At 55.5% G+C, this 26,019-nt stretch overlaps 1 protein-coding gene across 1 annotated transcript in view; it reads left to right on the top strand.

The window, feature by feature from the left end:
* Positions 1-21,891, top strand: part of IGSF9B (immunoglobulin superfamily member 9B) — a 39,728-nt gene extending 17,837 nt beyond the window's left edge. Inside the window, exons 10-21 of the mRNA XM_058857244.1 lie at positions 396-512; positions 2,119-2,211; positions 2,315-2,465; positions 3,011-3,122; positions 5,853-6,028; positions 6,608-6,834; positions 7,672-7,756; positions 9,022-9,183; positions 9,911-9,956; positions 11,259-12,890; positions 21,063-21,184; positions 21,588-21,891. Coding sequence (XP_058713227.1) covers positions 396-512; positions 2,119-2,211; positions 2,315-2,465; positions 3,011-3,122; positions 5,853-6,028; positions 6,608-6,834; positions 7,672-7,756; positions 9,022-9,183; positions 9,911-9,956; positions 11,259-12,890; positions 21,063-21,184; positions 21,588-21,811 — 3,147 coding nt within the window. The 3' untranslated portion in view covers positions 21,812-21,891. The remainder of the gene's footprint in view (positions 1-395; positions 513-2,118; positions 2,212-2,314; positions 2,466-3,010; positions 3,123-5,852; positions 6,029-6,607; positions 6,835-7,671; positions 7,757-9,021; positions 9,184-9,910; positions 9,957-11,258; positions 12,891-21,062; positions 21,185-21,587) is intronic.
* The last annotated feature ends 4,128 nt before the right edge of the window (positions 21,892-26,019 follow it).

Genomic DNA, 26,019 nt, shown 5'->3' with positions numbered 1-26,019 from the left:
CAAAATTTAGGTTAGATATGAGGAGAAAGCTCTTCTGTGTGAGAGAGGGGACACCCTGGTACAGGTTGCCCAGGGAAGCTGTGGCTGCCCCATCCCTGGAAGGGTCCAAGGCCAGGTTGGAGCAATCTGTGATAGTGGCAGGGGGTGGAATGACATGAGCTTTAAGGTACTTTCCAACCCAAACCATTCTGGCATTCCATGACTTTATGCTCCAGTACGGTGGCTCTTTGGAGAGAATCTCCCTCCAGGTGTGTAATTTGGTGTGCCATCGAGGTTCCTAGCATACATTCTCCACACAATTTTCCTTTGGGGATTGGGTTGGTTTGGAAAAGGCTTGGTTTTGGTGATGGGAGTTTGGGCAGGCTGACACTCCTTGTTTTTCCCCTTGGCTGCAGGACCCCCCCTATTTCACGGTGCTACCAGGCTGGGAGTACAGACAGGAGGCAGGGAGGGAGCTGTTGATTCCTTGCGCTGCTGCCGGAGACCCCTTTCCCATCATCGCCTGGAGAAAGGTACCCGGCCTGCCAGACAAATCTGCAGTGCCTTTGGCTTTTGGTGAATATTGCAGACAGAGAAGCCACACTCTGTCCCGGTAAGAACAAACTGCAGGTACAGCTGCTTCGCTTTGGGCTGAGCCACTGCCGTCCTGTCCCGCAGGTGGGTGGGGGAAGCCCGGCTTGTGGCCACCGAGTAATCCCGGGAAACCGACACGGCAGCATCTGCAAAGCTGAAACACTGCCCCTGGCCCGGCCCCCTCCTCTGCCTCGCCAGCACTGCCCACAGGACACCCTCCTCCTTGCCTGGCTCCCAGCTGGTCACTGGTAGGATGTGGCAGTGTGGCAATGCCGTTCTCACAGCGCACACCTCCTGTGCAGGGAGAGGATGTGTCACCACAGCACATCCACGGGTCTCTTGGCTCTGGACCAGTCAGCAGCTGCTTTACTGCCTCGTGACTTTAAAGACCCTGGGAAGAAGCTGTTTTTATGATGCTGGACTGGGTAGAAAGATTTCAAGATGTTCCTTTTCATAGAGCAGGGTGTGGTGGCACAGCCTGGGAGCAGCGAGGGCTTTCCAGTTCTCCTGCAGCCTTCCCCTTGCTTCCCACCTTTACTGCTCCCATAGGAAAGCCACTGAACAGGAGACCTCCTGGGCTCTTTGTTGTGCTGTCAGGAACTTCCCTCCATGCCTTCCATGCCCTTCTTAGGGCTCTTGAGAGTGAGCTGGGTCCCCTCTGTCTGGGACCATCCCCAATCCTTGTGTCTTGAGCTGCTGGATCTCCCTTTTAGCAGCACGAGGAGGACCATGACTTGCACACATTTCAAGAGACCTGCCTAAAGGTTTTTGGCTGTTTGGTCTTTTTCTCCATCTTATTTTTCTTTCTGTGCCCTCACCAGTCTCAGTCAGGTTTCTTTCCAATCCCATTTGTACCTTCTGGTGCTCCTTCTCATATTCTGTGGCTCTGGGCTTATCTCCTCCAACTCAGTCAGGGCTGGCTTGGACTGGGCTCAGTTTTCCAGTGGCAGAAGTCAACTCCCTCCCTCCCCATCAGCCCACCAGTGCTGACCAGTCTCTTGAAGGACTCCTGGGCTTGCACTGGTAACCCCACGTGTCCGTGGGCTCCTCTGCTCCTCCTTCTTTGCATCAACCTGTGGGTCCTGGTGTTGATTAGCAGAGTCCCCCACATGAAGAACACCTGAAGAGGACTCAGGACAACGTGGGATTTGCACAACTTTGGCTGATGGGCACAGATGAGTTGTTACAAGATCCATCTTTCCGCTCGACTTGAGAGATTCCAGGCACCTCCACGCACGCCATCCTCCCACATCCCCATGGGGCCCTTGCTGCCCAGACCTCTGCTCTGTCCTGCCTTTCATCTGCCGCTGTCTGAGGCTGAGGGGCAGTTTGGGCATCTCCTGGGGCAGCCTGTGCCTTCCCCACCCCATGAGTGGTTTAGCTGGGATGGCCGGTGCCCCTTCCCGCAGCAGTTTCAGCTTTGGATGCCGGAGGCTGAGCCCTGGCGCGGGGCTCGCTGTCCGTGCGAGTGCCGTGGGGTTTCCCGCTTGTGTGTGAGTGCTGAGCAGCAGCCTCCTGACGCATGCCTCTCGCGTTGCCCCCCAGGTCCTCTCGGAAACGGGGGAACCGTCTGCCTTGCCACGACCGGAGAGACCGGATCCCCTGCCGGTGGCCGGCGGTGTCCCCTGGGCCGCGCAGGTAGCTTAGTGACCCCGCCGCCGCCTCGCCCTGCCCCACAACCCGCTGCTGAGGCGCGTTTTTTCTCTCTTTGCCTGGCTCCCCACCCCGCTCCTTGCCCAAGGTAGGGAAGCCCAGCAGGAGCAAGCACAACACGCTGCCCGGCGGGACCCTGCAGATCCGCTCCCTCGGCAAGGACGACCACGGCGAGTGGGAGTGCGTCGCCACCAACATCGTCGCGAGCATTACTGCCAGCACCCACCTGACTGTCGTAGGTACGGGCAGGGGGGGAAAGGGGCCTGGGGAGAGCCCCCCAGGCAAGGCAGGAGATGGGGATGCTCCCCACAAAGAGAACTGTGGTGACAGGACGAGGGGGAGTGGCTTTAAACTGAGAGACAGAAGGTTTAGATGGGCTATTGAGAGGAAATTTCTCCCTTTGAGGGTGGTGAGTCCCTGGCACAGAAGCTGGGGCTGCCCCATCTCTGGAAGTGTTCAGGGTCATGTTGGACAGGGCTTGGAGCAACCTGGTCAAGTGGACGGTGTCCCTGCCCATGTCAGGAGGGTTTGAGTAGATCTCCCTTCAAGTTCCTTCCAACCCAAACCACTCTACGATTCCAAGACAAATTTGTCCTTTAAATGTTATTTCCTGGTGGAGTTGCCTTTCTCTGTGCTGTTATTTTGGCCACCTGTCCTGCTGCCATTTCCAGCAGAAAAGGCCTTGGCCATTGGCTCAGTGCAAGAGGAATCCCCTCGGACTCTTGGGAGAAGCCCCCTTGCAGCCCTGGTGCTGCTCCCTCTGAGCTGTCCCCTCTCTCTGCAGGGACAAGCCCTCACGCCCCAACCAGCGTGCACGTTGTGGCCGCCATGACCTCAGCCAACGTCTCCTGGGAGCCCGGCTATGACGGTGGATACGAGCAGACTTTCTCAGTTTGGTACGGCCCTCTGTGAGTCATCCTGGCATGCTTTGCTCTCTGCTTCTTTTCCTTCCTAGCCGACCCGAGCTTCGAGCAGCCGGGGGGAGGAGGGTGGGGAGGGTGGCGTGCCTGGCTCTGTGCCTGTGGGCCTTACAGGGCTGAGCTCCCTCGGGTTCCTCGGAGAGATGGGTGGTGGTGATGGTGGTGGGATCGTGTAGTTCCCGTATTTCCTCTCCTTTCTGTGCTGGCCACTGCCTCCGTCTGCCCCAGCAGGTTTTACTCTGCTTGTGGTACACGGGAGACGCTTTGCATTCATGTAGCTGTGCCTCTGGCATCTAATTTCAAGATAAACTGTTTATGAGGCTTAGCAGCCAGGGAGAGGATGGAAAATGCAACCTTTAGAGAGTGTGTCCTGGAAGAGCTGTGACTAAGCAGAAATGTTCTCTCCTTGCTCTGAGCCTCTCTCTGGCTCCCAGGAGGTGGTCAAATCCTCACTGAGATCATGGCCAGCACTGTGAGATCCTGATACTGGGGCTGAGCCCCTGGGGCTTTGCTCCCACAGCTCCTGTGCTCCCCAGCACCCAAAGCTGGTGGGTGCATCCCACTCTCCTGCAGCAGGGCCAGGCTCGGCCCTGTGCCTTTCCCCTGGGGCAGGGGAGGAAGAAATGTAGTGCAGCAAGGCTGGGATTTACTTTGGGCTCTGCTGTTGTCGTCTTCTTCTAAAGAATCATCCTTGGAAATGTGGAGGGGGTGATGCCTTCCCTTTCCAGGCTTGGCCTGGCATTCTAAGCCTTTCCTCTTGCTCTCTCATTCTTTCCTTGCCTTAATTTGCCCTGATGGAGGCTGCTGATAGAGAGGAGAGAGGGAGACGCTGCCTGTAATGATTTCTGCTCTGCTCCAGCCCGGGGCTGGGCTGTCTGTCTGGAGATGGAAAGAAGGAATGGATTGAACAGAGGGGGGAAAATGAGGGAGCAAGCTGAGCAGTGCAGACCTTGCTTTGATGAAAATGTCCTTGGGAAGGAGTGGTTAAACCTCTCTGCTCTGGAGACGTGGCTGCATCAGCAGCTGCTGCTGCTCTTGCTCTGCAGCCTGCTCTCGGATTCCTGCCTCCTCGTGGCTCTTCCCGACTCCACAGGGAGAGAACAGCCAGCAGGGAAGGGCATTTGCACCAAGCTTGCATTAAGGAATTCACAGGGAGCTGTGGGGGCTTTCAGCAGGCAGGCAGTGACCTGTCTTACCCTGACCCTGGGATGTGATCCCTGGGGGATGTGCTGTTCCCTGGGACCAGGGATCTGGGACACAGCTGGCTCATGTAGGGCCACCCGGAGTGCCATCCTGTGCTTTCCTCCCTGCTGTGACTGTGGGATGCTCCAGCAAAACATGGCTCCATTTTCTCTGGATTCGTGCTCTCCTCCTGTGTCTGCCATTGTTAAGGCTGGAAATGCAAACCCTGCTCCAGGGCCACCCCAGCATTCCAGCTACACCACATCCCCCCTCAGCCAGCGGGTTCTCCCAGTTCAGTGCTGCATTTACCCTCTGCTTTCCCCACCCTCAGCCCCTCTCTCGTGTGCCTGCAGCAGTGCTGGGAAGGAGGGATGTGGGGGCAGTGGGATTAAACACTGCAGGGAAACCTGCACAGGCTGCCCTGCTGCCCTCCTGCCTCTGCCACGGTGCTGGGGGATCCTGGGATCCAGCTGGAGCTGTGGTGATCCAGAGGCTTTCCCTGGGTTAGGTGGAGGCACACAGAATGTGCACGGCTCTCCACCGACCTGCTCGTTTCTATGGCTTGCTGCCTCTTCTCTGCCTCACCTTCTGCTCCCTGGACAGCAGCGTTATTTCTCTTTCCTCCATCTTTTCCTGCTGGGTGGATTCACCTGGCTGTGTGCTGGTGGCTGCAGATGTGTCCCCTTACCTGTGCAGGACAGACCATCTGCACCAAGCCTTCCCAAATCCTCCGTGGACACCACCAAAACCTCAGGCTCCCTAAAGCATCTTTCTAACACGAACAGCTATTCTTGCAGTATCACAGCAGTGCAGTGGTGCTGCTTTGGGATGTGGGATCCTGGTGGGATTAATGGCTTGTGGAGGTGGCTGCATGCTCCTGGGTGGCACTGGGATGGCTCTGGGAGCATTTTTCACCCTGTATTTGTGGTTAGACCCCAGAAGAAAGGTTCTGTCCTGCACTCCCTGCCAGTGCCTCTGCTGCTCTGCCAAACCCTGAGCGGTGCCCCAGGCTGTGCTGGCAGCCCCCAACTTGTGCAAATGTAGCAGAGATGGGGATTTAGTTAAATGTCTCTCGTGGGATGACATGTACAGGGCTACAGCTGAGGGAGAACTTGGCTCTGGCTCAGGAGATGTCGAGGTATAAATGGGAACAGGGCCTGTCTCCTGCGTCAGCCGTTCCCTTTGCAGCACTCACCAAAATGCTCCAGCTCCCACTTTTGCCCGTGGGAATCTGGTGGAAATCACGTCAGAGCAGGGCTGTTGGCACTGCTGTTATCCCTGACCCAGCTCAGGGCAGAGGGGAGAGCTGGTGGCAGTGCCCCTGAGAGCAGGTGGGACACGAGGGATGGTGTCCTGTGCCAGCTCGTGGGTGGTGAGTGGCTGCCCCACGTCCATCCACATCACTGCTGCCAAACCAAACCATCGCTCGGGAAAGCTCCATTTCTGCATAAGAAGTTAATGCTGCCTCTTTGTCCTCCCTGTCAAAGACAGCTTCCCTGAGGATGCTCCCTTTTCTCTTGGCAGGATGAAGAGAGCCCAGTTTGGACCCCATGACTGGCTGTCTCTCCCTGTGCCAGCTGGTTCCAGTTGGCTACTGGTGGATACCTTGGAACCGGAGACTGCTTACCAGTTCAGTGTCTTGGCTCAAAACAAGTTGGGCACCAGCTCCTTCAGTGAGGTGGTCACTGTGAACACTCTAGGTGGGTCCTCCCTGGGAGTGAGGGGTGTGCTGGGGAGGGATCTGGGAGGTCTGTGGGGAGAAGGAGCCCTTTGCCTTGCTCCATGAGATGTCTGCTGAAGATGGAGATGAACACCATCAGCAGTAGTTTCTAGCCATGTAGGGGTTAGTTTGTGGAGGGTCCTGGATGAACCTTGCAGACTTTTCTGGAAGCATGAGGCTCTGGAAGGCTTGTCCTGAGAGACAGCATGGGAGAGCTGTACTGTGCCAGTTACCTTTCAGATCTTCCTTAAGTTCAGCTGAGATCAGGAGGTATTAATAGAGCACGAGATCACTTGTTACAGCTCAGAGCCTTTGGGCTCTCAGGTGGAAGTGGGAGGAAGCACTGGAGTCACGGCCTCATTAGTCCAGTGCCTTTTGAAAATCCACTTTTCTATTTCTGTGATAAGAGACCAGGCTCCCAAAATGTGCCCTAAACTCCTGGAATGTGGGAACAGCCACAGTGGTCCTGCTGCTGCTGGGGGCACATGTGGAAGATGATCTCCTGTGCTTGCCCTGCCCCATCTCAGAGGTGTCCCTGTCCCTTCTGCTCTGTCCCCAGCATTCCCTGTAACAACTCCAGAGCCTCTGGTGTTGGTTACCCCACCGAGGTGCCTAACAGCCAACCGGACACAGCAAGGCGTCCTCCTGTCGTGGCTCCCTCCCGCCAACCACAGCTTCCCCATCGACCGCTACATCATGGAATTCCGCGTGGCGGAGAAGTGGGAGATCCTGGATGATGGCATCCCGGGCTCCGAGAGCGAGTTCTTTGCCAAGGACTTGTCCCAGGTGAGCAGGGGCTGCCCACACCACACCCAGCTCAAGGATCTTTTCCAGCCTTCATGATATTGCACCATCTGCTGCGGCTCTGGGGAAGTTTTGGAGTGGCTCGATCCCTGGGCTCGATCAAAGAGCTGGGCAAGTGCTGGAAAAGATTACTTAACACCATTAACTAAAATCATTAAAATTTAAATTATTAATCATAATATACATATGAATTACAAATAGTGTGTTACTCCTCAATTACTCTTAGCCAGCATTTGGTGAAGTTGTTATAAGCTGCTTTTGTAGGAGCGCAGCTTGAGAAAATGACTGAAACTTAAAGTTTTGATACAGTCACTCTGATGTGCTTCAGTGAACAAAGCCTGGGAGAGAAGGATGTATTGTTGAGGTTGGAATGTAGGATTTATGGACCACAAGGACATTTTTCAGAAACCAGAAGCGAAAGAGACTAGCAAAGTCTCAGTATACATTAGAAAGTCCCTACGCGAGGAAAAAGCTACTAAAAAGACTAAAAATATGCACTAATTAGCATAAGAAGCGAGAAATCAATAACCAATAGAGGATAGAATACTAATTAATGAAAGAGAATTGTGTAATTTAGAACCAATGAACAATAATTTTTGTTTGATGAAAACCTATAAATAGATGAAAAAGTTTTCTATCCGTGTCTGGGTGGAGGCCAGAATTTTACTGGCTACGCACCCCCTGGGCAAGGATAAAAGCCTGACTTGCTAACCTTAAAAAGGGTTACAGGGTTTTATTTATGCTGGGGATGTTGGGAGGTCTGGTAGGACGAGGCTGGAGGCTGTGTGGGGCCCCTGACAGGTGTGTTTGGTGTTCCAGGACACCTGGTACGAGTTCCGTGTGCTGGCGGTCATGCAGGATCTCATCAGTGAACCCAGCAACGTCGCTGGCGTGTCCAGTACAGGTGAGGGCTGGCTCCTCTTCTCCCCCTGGCTTGGGGGGGCTGTGAGCTGGGCTGGGGGGATGCAGGGCTGTGCTGGATGTGCTGAACACGGCGCTGACCCCAGGCAGGGAGCAGGTGAGGACAAATCCCCGGAGCAGCGCAGAGCCCAGCCCGCCCCGGCGCTGCGGTGAGCCGGGAGAACAAAGCTCCGATGGGCACTGGCGCAGCCTGGGAACGGGAGGGAAAGGTGGAGAGAGGGAAACGCAGCACTGCAGTGCAGAGTCCACAGGGAAAAGGGCTTTGCAGCGGGAGACTGCACCGTGCTGCGGTTCGTGCATGTTCCCTGCGCTTGGAGGATGCTCCTGGAGCCGAGGGGCAGGCGGAGGAGGCTGCGATGGCGCTGGGGAAGGCGAGGGCAGCAGGGAGGGATGGGGATGCGGCGAGCCCGCATTTCTGGCTCTCGTGGAAAAGCCTGTGCTGGGAAACAGCGGTCTCTCTCTGCCCCCAAGTGGTGCCGGTGTGGTGAGGAGAGCTTGCTGCAGCCTCCCCGCTCGCTGCCCTTGCTCCTCACGCCCAGTTTTTCTGATGGGGTTTGGCAGGTGCCCGGCCCCAGGCAGCTGCTCTCCCAGGCTGAAAGCCCAGGCTCCGTGGGGGAATGCGCTGATCCTGGGTATGGCACACGGCAGGAGCAGCGAGGTGTGCAGGCTGCACATCTGCACGTGCCCACAGCTGAGCTCTGCTGGGGCTGCACACGTGCTCCTGTTTAGCAAAGGGGTATCGTAAGGGTTTGGAGCCCAGTTTTCATTGGAACGCTGAAATGAAGCACTGACAAAGAGGTTGAAATATCTTGTGCTGCTGCAGCAGGTTAAACAGCCAGGAGGTGACTGCAGGTTTGCTGCAGCTGTGTGTGTTTAGACATAAATATGTATTTGTTCGGTGTAGAGTCTTCTTCCCTGGGTGTCCACCAGCTAACACAGAAAGGTTTATCAGATTGCTTTGGGCAATCTGGTCTAGTTGAAGATGTCTCTGCTTATTGCAGGGGAGTTGGACTAGACAGCCTTAAACAGCCCTTTCCAGTCCAAACTATCTTATGATTCAGTGATCTGGTGTGAGATCACCAAATCCCTTGGTCCTGAAGCAGTGCTGATTGCTCTCCCTGGGTGGGCTGGTTTGGAAGCAGGGTCTTTACAGAGCTTGTCATTCCTGGACACTGTCACTGCCTCCACACTGCGGCAGCTCTCTGGGGAAGGCAGCAGGTGGAACACTGAATTGTGGTTTTTCCCCAGATGTTTTCCCTCAGCCTGACCTGACGGACGAGGGCCTAGCCCGCCCGGTGCTGGCTGGCATCGTTGCCACCATCTGCTTCCTGGCTGCTGCCATCCTCTTCAGCACACTCGCCGCCTGCTTCGTCAACAAGCAACGCAAACGCAAGCTCAAGCGCAAGAAAGGTGAGTCCATTCCCCGTGTGCTTCCTCCCTCCTTCCTGTCTCCTCCTCGTTTCTTCCCCCTGGTTGTGTTGTGGTCGTAACCTTCTTCCCTGTCTGTCTCTTCTTCGTCCGTGCGCGTCCTCAGGTGAAGCCCTGACTTCTTCCCTCGGCTGTGCCTGAAAGCGCCCGTGGTCGGGAGCGGGAGAGGCAGGGTGGGTGAAGAGGCGCCAGAGAAACTAGCCTGGGAATTCGAGGGAGCTCTCCCACGTGGTGATAACTCCTAGAACCGGGGGTTTAGGGCTGGGCTGTCCTCTGGGATGCACTCGGGGGGCACCGCTCACCTCCTCCAGGGCCCCCCGAAGCTGGGCTCTCCAGCTGCTCCCAGCCTGCTGGAGCGGGCAGTGCTGGGCTAGAGAAGACCCCAAAGGAGACCCTGCTGCTCTGCTTCCCGAAAGCTGGGACTGCAGCCTCCATGCAGGAGCGGCTGGTAGGGAAAAGGGCGGCTGGGGAGCTGGAGAGGGCAGGGAAGCGGCTCCGTCTCCTCCAGCCTGCGGGGCTGCGGCAGCAGGACGGGCAGGACCCTGTGACGGGAGCTGTTTGTTGTCAGCAACCATTAAAGCACTGGAGCAATGAAACCTTGGCCTCTTGTTGAGTGTCTTTTGTTGTCTTGATGTTGAGTCTGTCTTGTCTCTGTCGTGTTGCGCCTCCTCAGCGTTCTCTCTTCTTTCCCCTTTTTATTCTCTTCCAGACCCTCCTCTCTCGATAACACACTGCAGGAAGAGTTTGGAGTCCCCGTAAGTATCTGTCTTAGCTGCAGCAGCAGGCTGTGGGGTCTTCAAGATGCCTCCCTCCAACAGTCATTGCAAAGCTCAAATGGAAATATCTCATCCTTATTTGCTTGCTCATGATCAGTTGTGTTTGGGTGTTCCCTGAACTCTTGGGAGCACAGCAGTTCACAAGAGACAAATGGGCTTTGGAGCAGAAAGCAGCAGGGACAAATGCAGCAAACTGAGCTAAGAGATGACCCCGCTGGATTTGTGAACATTTTCCAAAGCTGGAGTTGGCTGATGGAGCTCAATTCCACACCAGGTGGAAGGTGCTCCTTAGGACAAGGACTAGCCTGCTGCATATGGAGTCCTTCCTGCCAGCTCGGTGCAGTTTTTGAGTCATCCTCTGCTGGCTCTTTTTTTCCTGGGAAATTCATCTTTTCTCCTGAAGAGTGCCCTGCTGAAGCCTCTTACCACATGTGCCCAAAGGTGGTGGATCATGGTGCTGCAGAAGCCACAGCTCCTTGCAGAGTCCATCAAAAGCATGTGTAGCTGCAAATCGGCAGGAGCATCTTCCCGCTGGGAGTGCAAGAATCTGGGATCTTGTCACCTCATTCTTTGGCTCCTGGACTGTTGTAAAATGTCCTGGTGCCAGTAGATCCGAATCTTATTTGTTTTCAGTTCATCCACTGCACTGAAATTACCTGCACTGTCTCTGTTGGATCTGCTGTCTTTTGCCTCTCAATCCTGTTTGTCCAAGGCTTTCTGGATAGGGATGAGGGAACTACCCTGAGGCTCTCAGCCTAAAGTCTGAGTGTTGAGAATGGGAGAAAGAGTTGGTCTGAAATGATCCATCAGCATCTCCAAGTGAGATGCTGAGTTCTGTGGGAGGGAACATTTGCCTGATGTCCCTCTTGTCAGGGCCTTCCCTGGGCATGGATAGCTCAGGTGGACATAAGAAACCTCAGAAGGAGTTGGAAGTGAGCTCTGGATGTCTTTTTTCCCTGTGGGGCTGTGGAGCTTGTTGCAAGGTGTTGGTGGAGCTTATTGCGAGGCGTTGGGGTGTTGGTGGAGCTTGCAAGGTGTTGGTGTGAGCTTTCTGCCCCGAGTGTTCCGAGCTGCCCTCCCAAGGATCAGGGATGTTGTGCACCGCTGCTGGTGAGACTCTGCCATCCTGGTTAGCCCCTGCCAATTTCTCCCAGAGGTTCCTCTTTTGAGAGCCGGTAGCACTTTGTTTTCCGGATCCAGAGTTGTTCTTCTGGGCGAGAAGGCGTCCTTCCCGCTCTGGGTGACCGTCCCCTCTCTCGGTTTTTCTCCCCTGTGGTCCAGGTTGTCTTCCGGCAAGGTGAGTCCCGAGAGCATCCGCACGCTCCGTCCCCCCTCGGAGTCCTCTGACGACCAGGGCCCGCAGGCCAAGCGGATGCTGAGCCCCACCAAGGAGAAGGAGCTCTCCCTTTACAAGAAGACCAAACGAGCCATCAGCAGCAAGAAGTACAGCGTCTCCAAGGCGGAGGCCGAAGCCGAGGCCACCACTCCGATCGAGCTCATCAGCCGCGGGCCGGACGGACGCTTCGTCATGGACCCGGCGGAGATGGAGCCCTCCCTGAAGACACGGCGGATCGAGGGCTTCCCCTTCGTGGAGGAGACGGACATGTACCCCGAGTTCAGGCAGTCGGACGAGGAGAACGACGACCCCGTCGTCCCCACCTCTGTGACCGCCCTGAAAGCCCAGCTCACCCCTCTGTCCTCCAGCCAGGAGTCCTACCTTCAGCCACCAGCATACAGCCCCCGGTTCCACCGGGCGCTGGAGGGTCCTGGCGCCCTGCAGGCCACCGGCCAGGCCCGCCCGCCGGCCCCCCGGGCTTTCCACCACCAGTTTTACGGTTACCTCAGCAGCAGCAGCCCCGGGGAGGTGGACCCGCCGCCCTTCTACATGCCAGAAGTCAGCCCGCTGAGCTCGGTCATGTCCTCCCCACCGCTGCCCCCCGAGGGGCCCTTCGGACACCCCACCATCCCCGAGGAGAACGGGGAGAATGCCTCCAACAGCACGCTGCCCCTGGCCCAGACCCCCACGGGGGGCCGGTCCCCCGAGCCCTGGGGCAGGGCCGAGTTCCCCTTCGGCAGCCTGGAGCTGGCCCCCGCGCCGTTCCCCCACCAGCTCCAGCCCTGCGAGGCGGCCGAGGGCTCCCAGCCCACGGGCTGCCTTCCTCGGGGGCCGCCCCCCTCCTCCCTCCAGGTGGTCCCCGCATCCTACTCGGGCATCCTGCCCCTGGAGGCACCAAAGAGCTGGACCGGCAAGTCACCGGGCAGGGGTCAATCCTCCGTGCCCACTACCACCAAGTGGCAGGACAAACCTATGCAACCCATGGGATGTCAAGGGCAGCTAAGACATACCAGCCAAGGTATGGGCATACCCGTGTTGCCTTACCACGAACCGTCCGAGCCCGTCGGCCCCAGCGGCACAAGCACATTCAGCCTGGACACCAGGTGGTACGAGCCCCAACCCCGACCTCGGCCCAGCCCTCGGCAGGTCAGGAGGGCTGAGCCCAGTTTACATCAGGTGGTGCTACAACCTTCAAGGCTTTCTCCTCTGACCCAAAGTCCCCTGAGCTCCCGCAACAGCTCCCCGGAGCTGACTGCCCGCGCCCGGCCCCGCCCGGGGCTCATCCAGCAGGCAGAGGTGTCGGAGATCACGCTGCAGCCGCCCGCGGCCGTCAGCTTCTCCCGCAAATCCACGCCGTCCTCCACGGGATCTCCGGCGCCAAGCAGCCGCGGGGACAGCCCCAGCTTCCGACCGACCACCGCCTTCACCCCCGTGGGCACCGGCTTCTCCAACTCCCAGGGCTCCTCCCTGCCCGTGGACACCATGGATGTTTTCGGAGACATCCCTTCTCCAAGGAGGGCTGGCGAGGAGATTCTCCAACCAGAGCCGACATCCACCACCACGGTAGCCGCCACAGGGTAAGTGTGTGAGCCCCCTGGTGATCCCCCTGGCCCCTTCCCGGCTTCCCCCACCCTGCCTTACCCACTCCCTCTGACTCCCTCCCTGCCATCACCATCCCAACTGGTAGGGTCTCTCTGGGCACGCTGCAGCATCCCTTTTGGAGACGGCGTCCCGCGGGCTTTGCTAGGCAGAGGCTGGTGCCACGGGCACGGGTTGCATGGCCGCCGCCCGAGAGCGCTGGGTCTTAGGCAGGCGACCTTCCCGGTCCCTTGGGAATCTGGGAGCGCCGTGACTCGGGCTACGGGCCGTCTACCAGGTGTTCAAAGACCTGGCTCGCTTAGGTAAGTGTCCTGGTGTCACTGGAGGTTGTTTCCTCTTCTAGCTGCTGGCTCTTGGCTTTCTTCGAACGTTAGGGCCGCCGCCGCCGCGCCTCTGTCTTCCTCCTCTTCCTTCCCGCGGAGTCTAGAGAGCTTTAATGCATGACAGAAACAGCTATCACGGTCACCGCCCCACCTGCAAAAGGGATGCTGCAGCCCCAGGACGCGGGCAGGGAGAGATCAAGGACTTAGCCACACCAGCAGCATGTCAGGAGAGGAGGAAAAATAAAAATAAACTAAGCCCAGCGGAGATCGGGAGGCTGCCGGCACGCTCAGATCCTGCCCTAAAGAGGGATGTGGCTGCACTAGACAGTAGCGGCTGGTTTTCCAGGTACCAGGGTTGCTCCAGGCAAAAGCGTCTCTCTCTCTCTCTCTCTCTTTCTCTTTCTCTCTATTTCTACTCTTTCCTTCCGTCTTTCACAGCACCTTAGACCCCGTAGCCGTGCTTTTGTCCCATCTTTCGTCTCGCTTCATTCTGGCTTCTTGTCTGGTGGGGTCAAGCCCCCTCCTCCGGCTTGTGGCAGAGAGGAGTCGGGGCCGGGGCTCCCAGCCCCGCGGAGCCGGCGCGGTCGGAGGTGTTCGGAGAAGAGTCTGTGTTTTGGGGAGGGGGGAGGCAGCGTTTCACCCCGCAGTGCCCTCCGCATTTCACTCCCGCCCTCTGGTACCTGGAAGCGTTATGGCCTTAGCAAATCCCTCCGGCACTGAACGGAAGGAAGGAGGGCTCAGGGGAGAGAGGATGGGGAGGGAGAGCAGCTGGACGAGCCTGAAACGACTTCTGTGTGCCTCTGGAAAACCCAGCTACGGAGCGATGCAGTCAGGGATGTAGTCGCAGGTCCATGTCTCTAGCAGGGCATTCCAAGGAGAGCCAGCTCCAGGACAGAGCCGTGTTAGAGCAGCACTGTTGTCCGTGCTTTTATGCAGTGTATCCATTCGCTTTGTTGATTATCGTTTTTGTTTCTTCTTTTCCTTTCTCTTCTGTTTCTTTCCCCCTTTCTTCTCCAGCCTCGTTTCGTTTGTGTTTCAGTTTGGTTTCTTTCCCTCCTTTTTCCTTTGGAGTTGTTGACGTGCTGATGTGTTGCGGAGCTCGGCTCCTTGCGGGTGTTGATAACTGCTTTGTTTTTGATTAATCTCAGCTATCTGGGCAGTGTTGTCGAGACAAGCTTCTCCTCAGCTCAATAGGTAAGGGTGATCCATGTCCGAAAGGATGGTGTGGGTGCTGTGGAGGGTGGCTGGGAGTGGGGCATGACAGGGGACACGGAAGGGGCTTTTCCAATACCATCTCTTCCTTTAAAGGGGAATAAGGAATGTGAAAACAGTAGGAAACACCTCTGGACGCACAGTCTCTGTGGCTTTTGGGTTTCCCCTCCCAGCAGCACACACTGCTCCCCTGCCCTCGGGGCTGGGGTTTGGGATGAGCCGAGCTGCCGTCTCCCTGGGCCACCCTTCCTTTCTTGGGGGATGGTGACACACTTTTGGCCCTGGCAGGGTGCATGAGGGCTGTGTGGTGTTAGGGAGGTTGTGTTGAGGTGGGGTTGTCCCAGATGATCCAAACCAGGAGGAGCCCACAACCACCCCCTGCAGGCAGGAAAAACAGCCACCTCTGGAGCTGCCAGCTGCAGACAGTGTGCTCAGAGTGGGCTCCAAAAATCAGTCTCCAGCTGTAGTCCAGCACATGGAGAATTTTGTTTCCAGCAGTATCTGGATCTGTTTTCTTTTTCCCAAGTCTCCTCAATCACAGAAAATGGGAGAAGTCTTTCTCCCAAGATGGATTGGATGCTTGGCAGCAGCAGAACTATGGTCTCAGGCTGCCAGAAAGGTGTTTTTTTCCTTCCCATCACAAGTGTAGTCATGGGAAAATCCCTCCATCCGTGAAATTTTCCATGGAGAAATGTTTGACTTCTTCTGACCCAGCTGTAATTAAACAGCCCTAAGCAGATCTTGCAAGACTCTTCCAATAAAATTCCTCCTGGGCTGCCTTCCTGGGGCTGGTTTCTTAGATAGCCATGGGCATTTCTGGAACTGGGATGGACTAATCTGGAGATGGTTTTCAGACCTTAGAAGCAGAAGAATATCACTAACACTGCCAAATCCAGATGGGATAATAGTAATTTGTGACCCAGAGGATTGGCAGCACTGACCTGTTGGGCCATCAGCCAGGCTGGTTATGAAAGCAGAGATGGGATTGTAGATGGGCCTGCTTCTAAGGGCCTGCCCATAGCCAAACTTCCTTAGGACAGGTCTTACAAAAAAGGTTAAGCTTTGCTGCCTTGGTTGGGAGGAGCCCAGGTCCTGGCTGATTCTCTCCAACAGCCTGAGGAGCTGTGTTGGGATGGGAAAGAGCCTCATGAGAGAGAGGTGGGATGCCTAGAGAAGTCAGGGAGGTGTTTCCAGGAGAGAGGAATCCCTCCAGCTGACCTGGAGGGCTGTCCTGGGGTGGGGAGAGCAGGATTGGCGAGGAGGGGGTGTTGGATGTGTGTGCTCCATGGAGGAGCCATCCTCTTGGCATGACAAAACCCATCCTGTTTGAGCCTCCAAATCTCTTGAGCACTTGGCTGCCTCTTCCTTCTGGTTTTCCTTGCTAATCCCAAAGCAGGGCATCCCCTGAGCTGGCACCAAGCCTTGGTGAGATCTGGGCTGTGCCAGGCTTTTTGGGGAATGGGGAAGCCCTCAGAGAGGATGTGGCTGTTTGTTCTTGCTCTGTGGCACTTTCCTGCTTTGGCAGCTTTAGGGACATGAGCAGACGTGGCTTTAGCACAGCAGAGGTGAGTCCAGGCTCGTGTCTGAGTTTGGTGTGGCTCTTGCCCAGATCCTGGCTGGCTCCAGTGCTGGCTGCTGTGGGCTGATGGATTTTGAGGAGCAGGGTCACAATGCCCAGCAGGATGGGGGCAGCCGTGTGTCCTACTCCAGGATGCTGCTGGGAGCTGCAGTCACAGGAACAACTCCAGAGTCATTGTCCCCAAAAAGGGAAAACCAGAAGAGTAAATCTCACTTCAATAAGTGAGGAATCCCATAGAGAGCCCAGCCAAGTAATTTCTTGAGGATTTGGGGTCGTAAAATTGTCAGTGTGTGCGGAGCACAGGGGTTTTATACCAGAGCAGCCAGATTTCTCTATTGCAGCATTAAAAGCTGAGAGGAGAAGGAGAGGGAGCATGTGAGCTCCGTGCTGCAGCATGATGGCTTTTGCTAGGTGAAGCTCAGGTAGTTTTTATGGATGGGCAGGGATAAATGATGCTGTTACTGAGCCAGCACGAGGAGTTCTCCCATCTTCTTCTCTTAGGATGCAGCGCGCATCTCGGAACAGGGAAAAGGGGGCTGTCATCTCCCTGCTGAGGGAAACCCAAAAACCACAGACGAGGCACCAAGCTCCCCTGCCCCTTGGCACGGCAGCCTGTCCTGGGTGGCCTCCCCAGGCCCCCCTTGCCAGGGCAGCACTGCCAGTGCTGGGAGTTGGGGGGCTTGGCCGTGGCGTAGCGTTGAGTGACGAAGGGACGTCGGCGCCAGGCGTGCGGGAGGAGCAGCAGCCCTCGCTCCCTGCTTGAAAGAAAACAGGTTCCCCTTTAAAGACTGTCCATGTGCTGATCCTCTGCATGTGTTCCATGCCTCCTTCCGCTTGGAGAAGTTGTGAGTCCGCTTGTCTGAGTGCGTTTTTCTTTTCTTTCTTAATTATTATTATTATTATTATTATTATTATTATTTTATTTTTATTTTCAGTCTCTTTAATTTCCTTATATATTTTCTCACTCCTGTTTTTCATTTATCTTCCTCTCTCCCCTCCCCTTCCCCATGACTGTATCCCCCTCTTCCTGTCCAGCCTGGCCCCGTTTCCCTCGCCTTCTCTCCTCTCCGTCAGCATGGTGGTGAAGTCCGTTGTGTAGATGAGTTGTGGTGTCTGCAGACCTGTAGAAGGGCACCCCTTCTCTGGTGTGCTCCCTGCTGGGACCAGCCCCTTCCTCCCTCCCTCCTGGCGGTGCCTTGGCAGCAGCAGCAGCCCTGGCCTGGGGCTGTCACCGCCGTGTTTCTCTGGCACCTCTTGTGCTGAAGGATCCCAGGCGTTCCGGGATGGAGGCAGCAGCCAGCTGAGTGGGAGCAGAGTGGGAATTCTGACTTGCAGGAGCCTCGTGTAGGAAAATTGAGCTCTTCATGTCAGGAGGATGAAGGGTTGAAGGACACAGTGGGCTCCTTTCAAGTGGATACTCTGTCCAAGTGGATGCTCTAACATGCCCAAACTATTCCTGGATGTCAATGTCTTGGCTCAAGGAGAGCAGGAGACAGGGAGGGTGTGTTGAGACCTCCATGAGGTTAAATATATATAAATGTGTGTATAGTATCCTTTAATCTCCTGGTCCCTTCCTTTATATGGGTTCCCCCTTCTGAGTGGAAAGAGGTCAGCGATGATTTCAGGGGTCTTCTCCCTTATATCTTTGCTTTGTACATGTAAGAACATTTGAAGAAGAGCAGCTGAGATATGTGTTGGGCTGGATACCTCTCCTCTACTTCCCTTTCCTGTCCTGGGACTCTTGAAGGTCCTTCAGTACCTTTGTGGCCTCTCCAGTACCTCTCAGTCCATGCAGTCCACACACTTGCTCATGCAGAAGGGTTTTCCTTTGAAGACTCAAGGAAAACTGGTTCTCCAGGTGTTGGTGGTACCTTGCAGAAGGTTGGGGCCAGAAGTTCATGTGGGCTTCTCAAAGCTCCTTTGCTTGGCTCTACGCTGAAGTTTCCAGAAGAAGTTTGCCTGCCTCCTGAACATCTCATCTGTTGGTATTCAAGATCTCCCTCGTGCGTGGGCAGCTGCCCAACATGTGAACTCCGGGGGCAGGAAGAGCCTTTTGGCTGAGCTTAAAATGAAAATTAATTTGGAAGAATCAGCGCCCTTTGAAGAGATAAAGGGTGGGTAGAGCAGATAAAATTTGGCTGCTGAGTAGCATCGTTTTGTCCTCTGTATCTCTTCCTTGCCAGAGGTCAGACAGTATTTATGGTGACACATGGGTTCAGTGCACTCACTGTTTATGTTTGTGTGTATAAATACGAGTTCAATTACGGAGAACTAGTGGAAATGAGCTTCAGGCAATTTCCTCATAATCCCTCATGTAAATCTGTCTAATTTTGTCAGCATGCCACAACAGCTTCTTCTTAGAAAGAAAAAAAAGAGTGGAAAGAGCAAGAGACTTTTACAGGCTGAGCTTTAATAATAGTGGCAAAGCTGTCTGGGTGGTGGGAAGAGGTGGTAGGAGGCAGGTGCTGGGGGACAGGATGGTGGCAGGACCACCAGGCTCGGTGGTGTCCAGGGCTTGGCACACGTGAGCTCCATGGGCGATGGAGCTGGAGCAGCTGAAGTCACCACTCGCCATACCTGCAGGAATGTAACTCGTGTGCTCCCCACAGCGTGGTGGCTACAAGTGGGAAGAGCCACTGGCCATTTGGGCAGGAATTGCTGCAGGGAATGCCACGCTGTGTGTGACCTGTGGGTCACTGTGGTCCTGCCTTCAGCCAGCATTGAGTGGCTGGCTGTGTTGGTTCAGCTCAGAGGGTAGATGCTGCTGGCAGCAGCTCTCACAAGACGCTCGTTGGACTCAGGAAGGTGTTTGAGCTCTGCAAATGTAAACGTTGTCTTCCTGACGAGGAAAAGCTTGGATCCAGCCAGCGGGACTCCTGGCATGTCTAATGAGCTGCTTCATCTTCGGCTGATGTGATGCTCTGCTGGGAGCTGGAACAGAGGCTCTCTGGGAGCTGGAACAGAGGCTTTCCAGGAGCTCTCTGCACCTTGACGTCTCTGTTGCATTGGAAAACATGAAAAGGAGATTTTCTGTGCCCAGTGTTTGGGTTTCTTTTGCGTCTGCTGCGCCTCAGCTGCTTCTTCACCTCACTCTGCACTTCCCTGGGTGCTCTCCACTGCTGCCAGCAGAACTGAGAAGCTTCTCAATCACACTCATCTTCAAAAAAAACCAAAAGCCCTTCTGCTCCCCAAGGGGAAAAATCTCCTGGGAGCTCCTTGCCTGTGTGCTCCAGCTGAAATTTCAACGCTCTGGAGACGCTTGGGATGTCGGATGGGAAGCGCTGCTGTTGCACTGTGCTCTGCAGTGGTGGCACACCTGTGGGGGAAAACCTGCAGGGTGTCTTCAGTGCCAGCCAGGCTCTGCCTGGACCCCAGGGGAGATGAGGAGCTCCAAACTCTCCCTGGGTGGGTGTACTCTGGTTCCACAGCCCGGGAGTGCGGGCTCTGTGCTCCAGCCCATGTCCTCACCCCTTCTCTGCTGCTCCCGCCAGCAGCCACGGTGTTTTCACAATCCTGGATGGGGCACACCTTGCTGCCAGACAGGGGGACATCACCCTCAATGGTTCTGTGCCCAAGCAGGTGTCTGAAGGCACTGATGTTGCCTCTTGCAGCCAGCTGAGCCTGCTGCCCTCCTGCTGCCCGTGGCTTGTGGGGTTGGCTGATCCCTGCCCCAGCCACAGATGGATGCAGGAGCTGCCATCAGCACTGTCCTCTGTGTGGCTCCTGTGACAAGGTTTGGTTGCTGACCTCTGGTGACCAAGTTGTGAGAGCAGAAGAGAGTCATCTCCTCCTCTGAAGGGTGCTGCCAAGCTGATTTGAATTTCCTTTCCTCATTGGAGCCTGGCTTAAAGTGTTGGCTTTATCACAGTGAAAGGTGCTTTGTGGAGGCTTCCCTGTCTTCTCTGCACACCTTGTCTGCAAGTGGCTTGGATTTATCCCAGATGGCCTCAGACTTCTTCTGTGGCATTAGGAGCTGGTGACTCTTGGAGGGTCGTGGAAGTAAAATAGAGAGGGGGAAGGAGATGGGAAAGCAGCAAGAAGGGGGGATGCTGTGATGTGTTATCGATAAGAGCTGGACTCCCTGCTCTCCTAAGGAAAAGGTTTTCCTCTAATGCTCTGCTCTCTACAGCAGTCATGCTTTCCAGGCCTTGGATGGGAAAAACAGGTACAGTGAAGGAAATAAGACAAAAAATCTCTTTGCAAAGGGGAGGATACTGCACCTTGAGCTGGTTCCTGTAGAAGAGTTCCTGAGGGGTTACATAATAAAAACATGATAAACTATCCCTTGCACCTGCTGGCTCTCCTGCAGGAAGCACCCCTTTGCAAATGCCCTCCTTGTCCTCGCAATAAAACCTCGTCAGTGTTTCCATTTCCAGCTCCCAGCCTCTCGCTGTTCCAGGAGCAGGTGCTCCTGTGCTGTCGCATTTCTGTTGTCGCTTCTCACAGGGACCCGGGAACGAGGTACCTCTCCCGGCTCTGTCGGTGTGTGCCCTTGGTGTCCCTGTCTGTCGTGTGGCCCCTGGTTTTCCTGGCTGTGGGAGCAGGGCCAGCAGGATCCTGCCTCCCTGCTGTTTGTGGCGCCGGTGTTGTCCGCCCTGGGTGGCTCGTGGTGCCCGTCTCGATGCTGCCGTGCCGCTTCTGCCTATCTCTTTCTCTTCTCTCTCCATCCCAAGGGGTTTCCTACCACTTCCCAGAAATGCCTTATCGGACATAGGATCTGCCCCGTCCTGTTTTGTTTAGCAGTGTTGGCATGGCAGGCAGGTGAGCTGCGGGTGCCCACGTTGGACGTGGCCGGTGGCACCGGCCGGGTCGCGGTGCCGCTCGAACACCTGGAGGAGACGTAGGGGGACGCCTCACTTCCTCCATCCCGCGCTCTGGCACGCCTGGCTGGCCCTGCTCCCTCGGCCCCGGGTTCCTCACCTCTTCCTTTTCCACGGCAGAGCCGGCTGGGATCGGCCGATCCCCCACCGGGGACGTCCAGAGGCCCGAGCGTGGCTGGGAGCCGCTGATGGCGCGTGTCTGCTTTTCCTTCCTAGAAAACGTCCATCTCCGCCCGGGGACGCTGCTGCACCTGAGAGGCTCGAAGCTCTGAAATACCAGCGGATAAAGAAGCCCAAAAAGTCATCCAAGGGCTCTTCGAAATCCAGAAAACAACCCAGTGAGTGCGAGGACCCTGCAGTCCCCAACAGCATTCCCTGTGTCTTGCTGTGAGCAGAGCTCGGGCAGATCCCTGCTCCAGCGGTGGGGGTCTCCAAGCCCATTCCTGGATGCTGCCCTTGTGCCCTGCCTCCCAAAGGGATGTCTCCCTGGGCTGCTTGCCTGTAGTTTGTTCCTCCTTTAATCCTCCAAACCGAGTCCTTTCCATGCATCTCCCATATTTAGTAATTTGTTTGGATTTTGAGTGTGAATTTCATTTTCCCTGGTGCCCAGCGTTCTCCCTTCTTGCCACGCTGCGGGTTCAGGGCCAGGCTTGCTGTCACCTCCCTTTTTCAGCAAGCAAAGCGTTCTGCTCTGCCTGCTGCTGGCTCCGGTCCCATCTGCCTTCTCTCCCCCCTTCCCAGACGGCTCTGCCTCCCAGGTTCAGCACCCTCCCAGCTCTCAGGTACTGTCGCCTGACGAAGCTGTCTGCCTCCGCAAGAAGAAGAGACACCCTCGTCAGGACCCCTTCGCCCGGCTCTCAGCGCTGAAGGACGACCTCTGCCACCGGCAGCTCCCTGAAGACCAGACAGCCATTCTCAACAGCGTAGACCACGATGACACCAGCGGACACGCCACCCTGCTCTAGCCTAGCGCCGGTCCCAGGAGGTGGAATTGGAGCTGGTGGAGGGAGCTGGTGTCACACCACGGGGGGATGGAGGTGGTGGGAAAGAGGGGGGGACACCCCTACACTGTCACCTCTCTGAGGGATTCAGCGGGGACAAGCTGGGGGATGCTTTGGGGAGGATGCTTTGGGCTGGGTGTTCCTCAAATCCACTTCTCCCCCACCCCAAACTGTTTGTGTGGGGTGGGAAGGGGGGTGTTGCACCTCGGTTTTGGAAAAGATCTCTAGGCTTCAAAGGCATGGGTGGAGCTTTTGACATCTGCGTCCGCAGCACGTGTTTAGGGGGAGAGTGTGGGATTGAGCAGCTGGCCCTCAATCGCCGGAAGAAATTGAATGACACAGGGTGTAATTAAGTGACAAGAACCTAACAACCCAGGCGGGAACTGGTAATCCCATGAATCTGATTATGATAAAAACATGACCAAATAATCCCAGGAAAGCTGTAATTGTGAAAATCTCCCTGCCTCCCCCTTCCCAGCCTCCTTTGACGTGAAGGTAACAGCAGCAAAACCATCCGTGACATCTTTCCTTACCTATCTCTGAAAGGGGAAATCCAGAAAGACCCCGAGCCTTGGAATCAATGTGAGATGTGAGAAATCACCATTTGTCTGTGTGCAAACGCACTCGAGCCTCGGTAACGCGCGCTCGGTGCCGTGCGAGCGCGCGGGTACGGGGCTGACGTGATCTGAGGGTGTTTCCCCCTCCAGGTGTGGCGTGTGCCAGCTTTGATGAGGGTGGGTTTGATTAATTCTGTGTATCTCAGGCGAACGTCCCTCAGTGCCGCGTGGTGATGTCATTTCTTGCTGTGTGATGTTTGATCTCTGCCGGTGACCGCGGAGCGGGGAGACGCAGGCGTGCGAGCGAGCGGGGTTTGGCTGCGTGGTCCCCAAAGCCTCCGTCAGCAGGTGCTGAGCCCCGGGGAGAGCATCTGGAAGTGCCCAGCTCTGCGGATGGATGTGGATGGCTCCGTGCAAAGCTAAGCCTAGCGTTTTTGCGCCAGCTTAAAATGTCTTGCCGCTGGTTTCACCGTTTTTCCCTTTTTCCTCCTGCTCCAGCCCGGATGTGTCGGCTGTGACACCCGCCGGGGTTGTTTCCCTCCCTTTGCCCCCTGTTCCTCTCGGTAATGCTGTTCTAACTCTTCACCAGAATGTATTTCCTCTTCAGAATAGGGTAGGTTTGGTGGCTGGTGGTTTTCTGGATTGCATAGGCCTTTTTTTTCGGTTTGTTTTTAGCAGGCAAGGTGTAACCCGAGGACAGCTGGGCTCACTTTCCTGCTCTGCCTCCACTCTCTGACTGCGTGGCCTTGGGCAAGTCACTTGACCTCTCTGTGCCTCAGTTCTCCCATCTGTAAAATGGGGATAAGTCATATTTAAGCACTTTGGACAAGCACTTGGTGGCCTACAGACTGCAAGTGCTATGTAAATGCTTAGTGCTAATACCAAGCAATCCCTTCCTTTAAAATATTTAGAGTTGGTTCTTTTTCTTTTTTTTTTTTCTTTTTTTTAGATTGAAGTGGTAAAATCAACCACTGCATCCAGGTTTGCACAGTTCTTCCTCTGCGGTAAAGTGCTAAACCCTCCAGCCTGCCTGGGAATAAAACACAGAGTGTTTCATGTAGATATTCTTGCTTTGAGTGGATTCAGGCTGTAGGAAAAGTGTCAGGAGAGCTGGAGAGCCCGCAGGCATGTTTTTAGCCCCAGGCTCTCTATTCGCATATGAAACTTTTGTTTATTCCCAGGTAGAATTGCCAAGAGATTCTCTGCAATCTCGCCTTTAATTCTGCTTTGCCTTGGTTTTTTGCTCTTGCTGCTGGTTGAAGCTCCAAGGGCTGAGATGTTTGGAGAAAGACGAGAGCTCTGAGTTGTGATCTGGCTCTCCGACCACGCCACGCATTTAGGTCGGAGCCTGTTGATTGCTCTGCCTCCACTTCCCTGGTTTTAGAGGTCGTGCTTCCTCTCCCAGCAGGATGCTCGGGAACCTGTGACCACCAAAAGCAGAGCACCGTGTCTTTTCCAATCTCCATGCCCTAAGTAAGGTTTGAACCACTGGACAATGAATCCTCTAAATCGATAACCAGATATTTCTGAGCTTTAACAACTTTGTGTAGGTGGTCTCAAACCATCAGCAGGTTTATCTCGGGAAGGAGGGAGGGTCTGGCAGAAATGCCCCTCTCTTTCCAGCCTGCACCAGGGCTTTTTATTGACGTGACGAGTGACCTGATGTAAGAACCTCAACTCTCAGAGTGAGAACTCAACCTTGCTAACAGTATGACTGTGAATTTCTTTTCTTTGGGTGTGTTTTTAGGGGTTTTCCCTAGAACCTGCTCGGATCTGAATTGATTTAATGCCATTCTCCCGCTCGGCAGCGGGGAAAACTCTGCCTGGCTTGGCCAACTTCAGCTCACCAGTGACTCCAGCTGGGCTGCTCCTGACGGACAAGTGACCCTCGGGGCCGGGGGAGGCCTGGAGGCTCTGTGCTACCTGTGCCATGGCCAACTTGCTCTTCCTTTTGCTCTCATTGCCTCAGCCTCTCCAACAGAGGGTTGCTTTTCCATTTGAGTGCTTTCCAAACGATTTACGACACCCGTTCGGATGGGCCAGGCACTGTCTTCAGGCTCTTGAGGTTGCTACCTCAGGACTGTGCCCCATCCCATCTTAAGGAGCTCTAGAGGACTTGGAGTGCAGGGCAGGTTGACGGAGCATGCCGGCTTGCTGGGTCAGTCTTTTGAGAGTTGTTTTCCTTTTGCAGGTGTTTTGAGCCACTGGGCTTTTCATGGTCTTCGACCTTTAGAGGCTGGAGCTACAGCCCTCTCTCTTTCAGCCGTGTACCTGCCACGCTGCTGGAGTGGGAAATCCCGCCCGGGCGCCTCGTGGAAGCAACTCCTCCCTAAAACCATCCTTAACTCCTTTCCCTGCTAGACCGAGTTACCTTCTGATAGACTCGGGCCGTGCTTTGGCTGACTGGCTCGCCTCTTGCTTTGGCAACCTCCTCGCTTCTCCCAGCCCTTTGGTTCCCATGCCCTCCAGGGTTGCTCCTCTCTCCTTCTGTGGACCTGGAAACATCGAAGCCGTGTCAGACGATGCCAAACACTTCCCCCATTTCACCCCCGTTTGAACTCCGTGTCGCTTTGGTGGTTTGCAAACACAGCTGCTGTTGCTGCTGCTGCTGCTTCTTCATTTTTTTTATTTTTTTTATTTTTTTTCCTTTCATGCTGCAAAATATATCATGATTTTTATCTTCCTGGGCCAAACTCTCTTATTTCCTAAGCTGGTCTGAGGTAGATGGCTCTTTCTGTATCTGTAACTGTATGATTCCTCCTTGCACGTTGCGAATGCGATGTTCCAATAGGTCCCTTGGCAAATCCTGGCCCACGGTGAAAAAATGCCTCTGAATCACTGGGGTTTGTCCCTGGGCTCTGCTGAGGTGTCAGTGCAGGGGTGCCAGCCCAGTTTTGGGGGGTCCTTGCCGGTGCTTCTCCCTGCAAGGTGGCCACGGTGGGAATGCTCCAGCACTGGTTTCATGCCGCCGTGGGGTTGCAGGATTGGGGCACCCTGAGCTGGGGGAGGCAGCATGGAGAGGTGGGTACAGATGCCACTGAGATCCTGTGGAAAAGGGGTGGTCCTGGGGTGCTGTCCCCTGCAGCCTGTCCAACACTGAGTCCTGGAGCAGGCAGGGGAAAAGGGCAGGGGAAGTGCTTTGCCTGCTTTTCCAGCAGGACTTGCTGAGCTCTCATCCTCGTGTTTCTAAGGTGACTTTGCCGTGCAGCCCCAGCAGTGTTTTGGTTCTGCGGTGTTGACGTGAAGGAAAATGCAAGTTAGTGTAAGGGGGGAGAGGGAGCGTTCAGGGCTCGTTTGTGGGGCCCCATTTCTGTGCCTGCCACAACAGCACCCACAGGCACAGGGAACGATGACTTTGTGGGGTGGGGGAGCTGGAAGGTCCCAGGGTCCCCTCCCAGTCTGAACCTCGGCATGGTTTGCAGTCTGCCCCCTGAGCTGAGAGGTCTCCATGAGCCCCAGGGTGTCTGTGTGAGCAGGGGATGCTTTTCCTGGGAGGATTCTCATTCCTGCTGCCCTGTGCCGGTCACCTGTGACTTGGAGGCTGCTTTTGGGCACTGGTGGGCTCCAGGCTGTTCATCTGGTGTTTGTCATTTTGTCAGCTGGCTCAGTGCCACC

This window comes from Poecile atricapillus, chromosome 25 (assembly GCF_030490865.1).
Source record: "Poecile atricapillus isolate bPoeAtr1 chromosome 25, bPoeAtr1.hap1, whole genome shotgun sequence".
Classification (NCBI taxonomy): Eukaryota; Metazoa; Chordata; class Aves; order Passeriformes; family Paridae; genus Poecile; species Poecile atricapillus.
The sequence above is the reverse complement of the archived record's forward strand: the minus strand, read 5'-3'. Positions and strand labels throughout refer to the sequence as shown.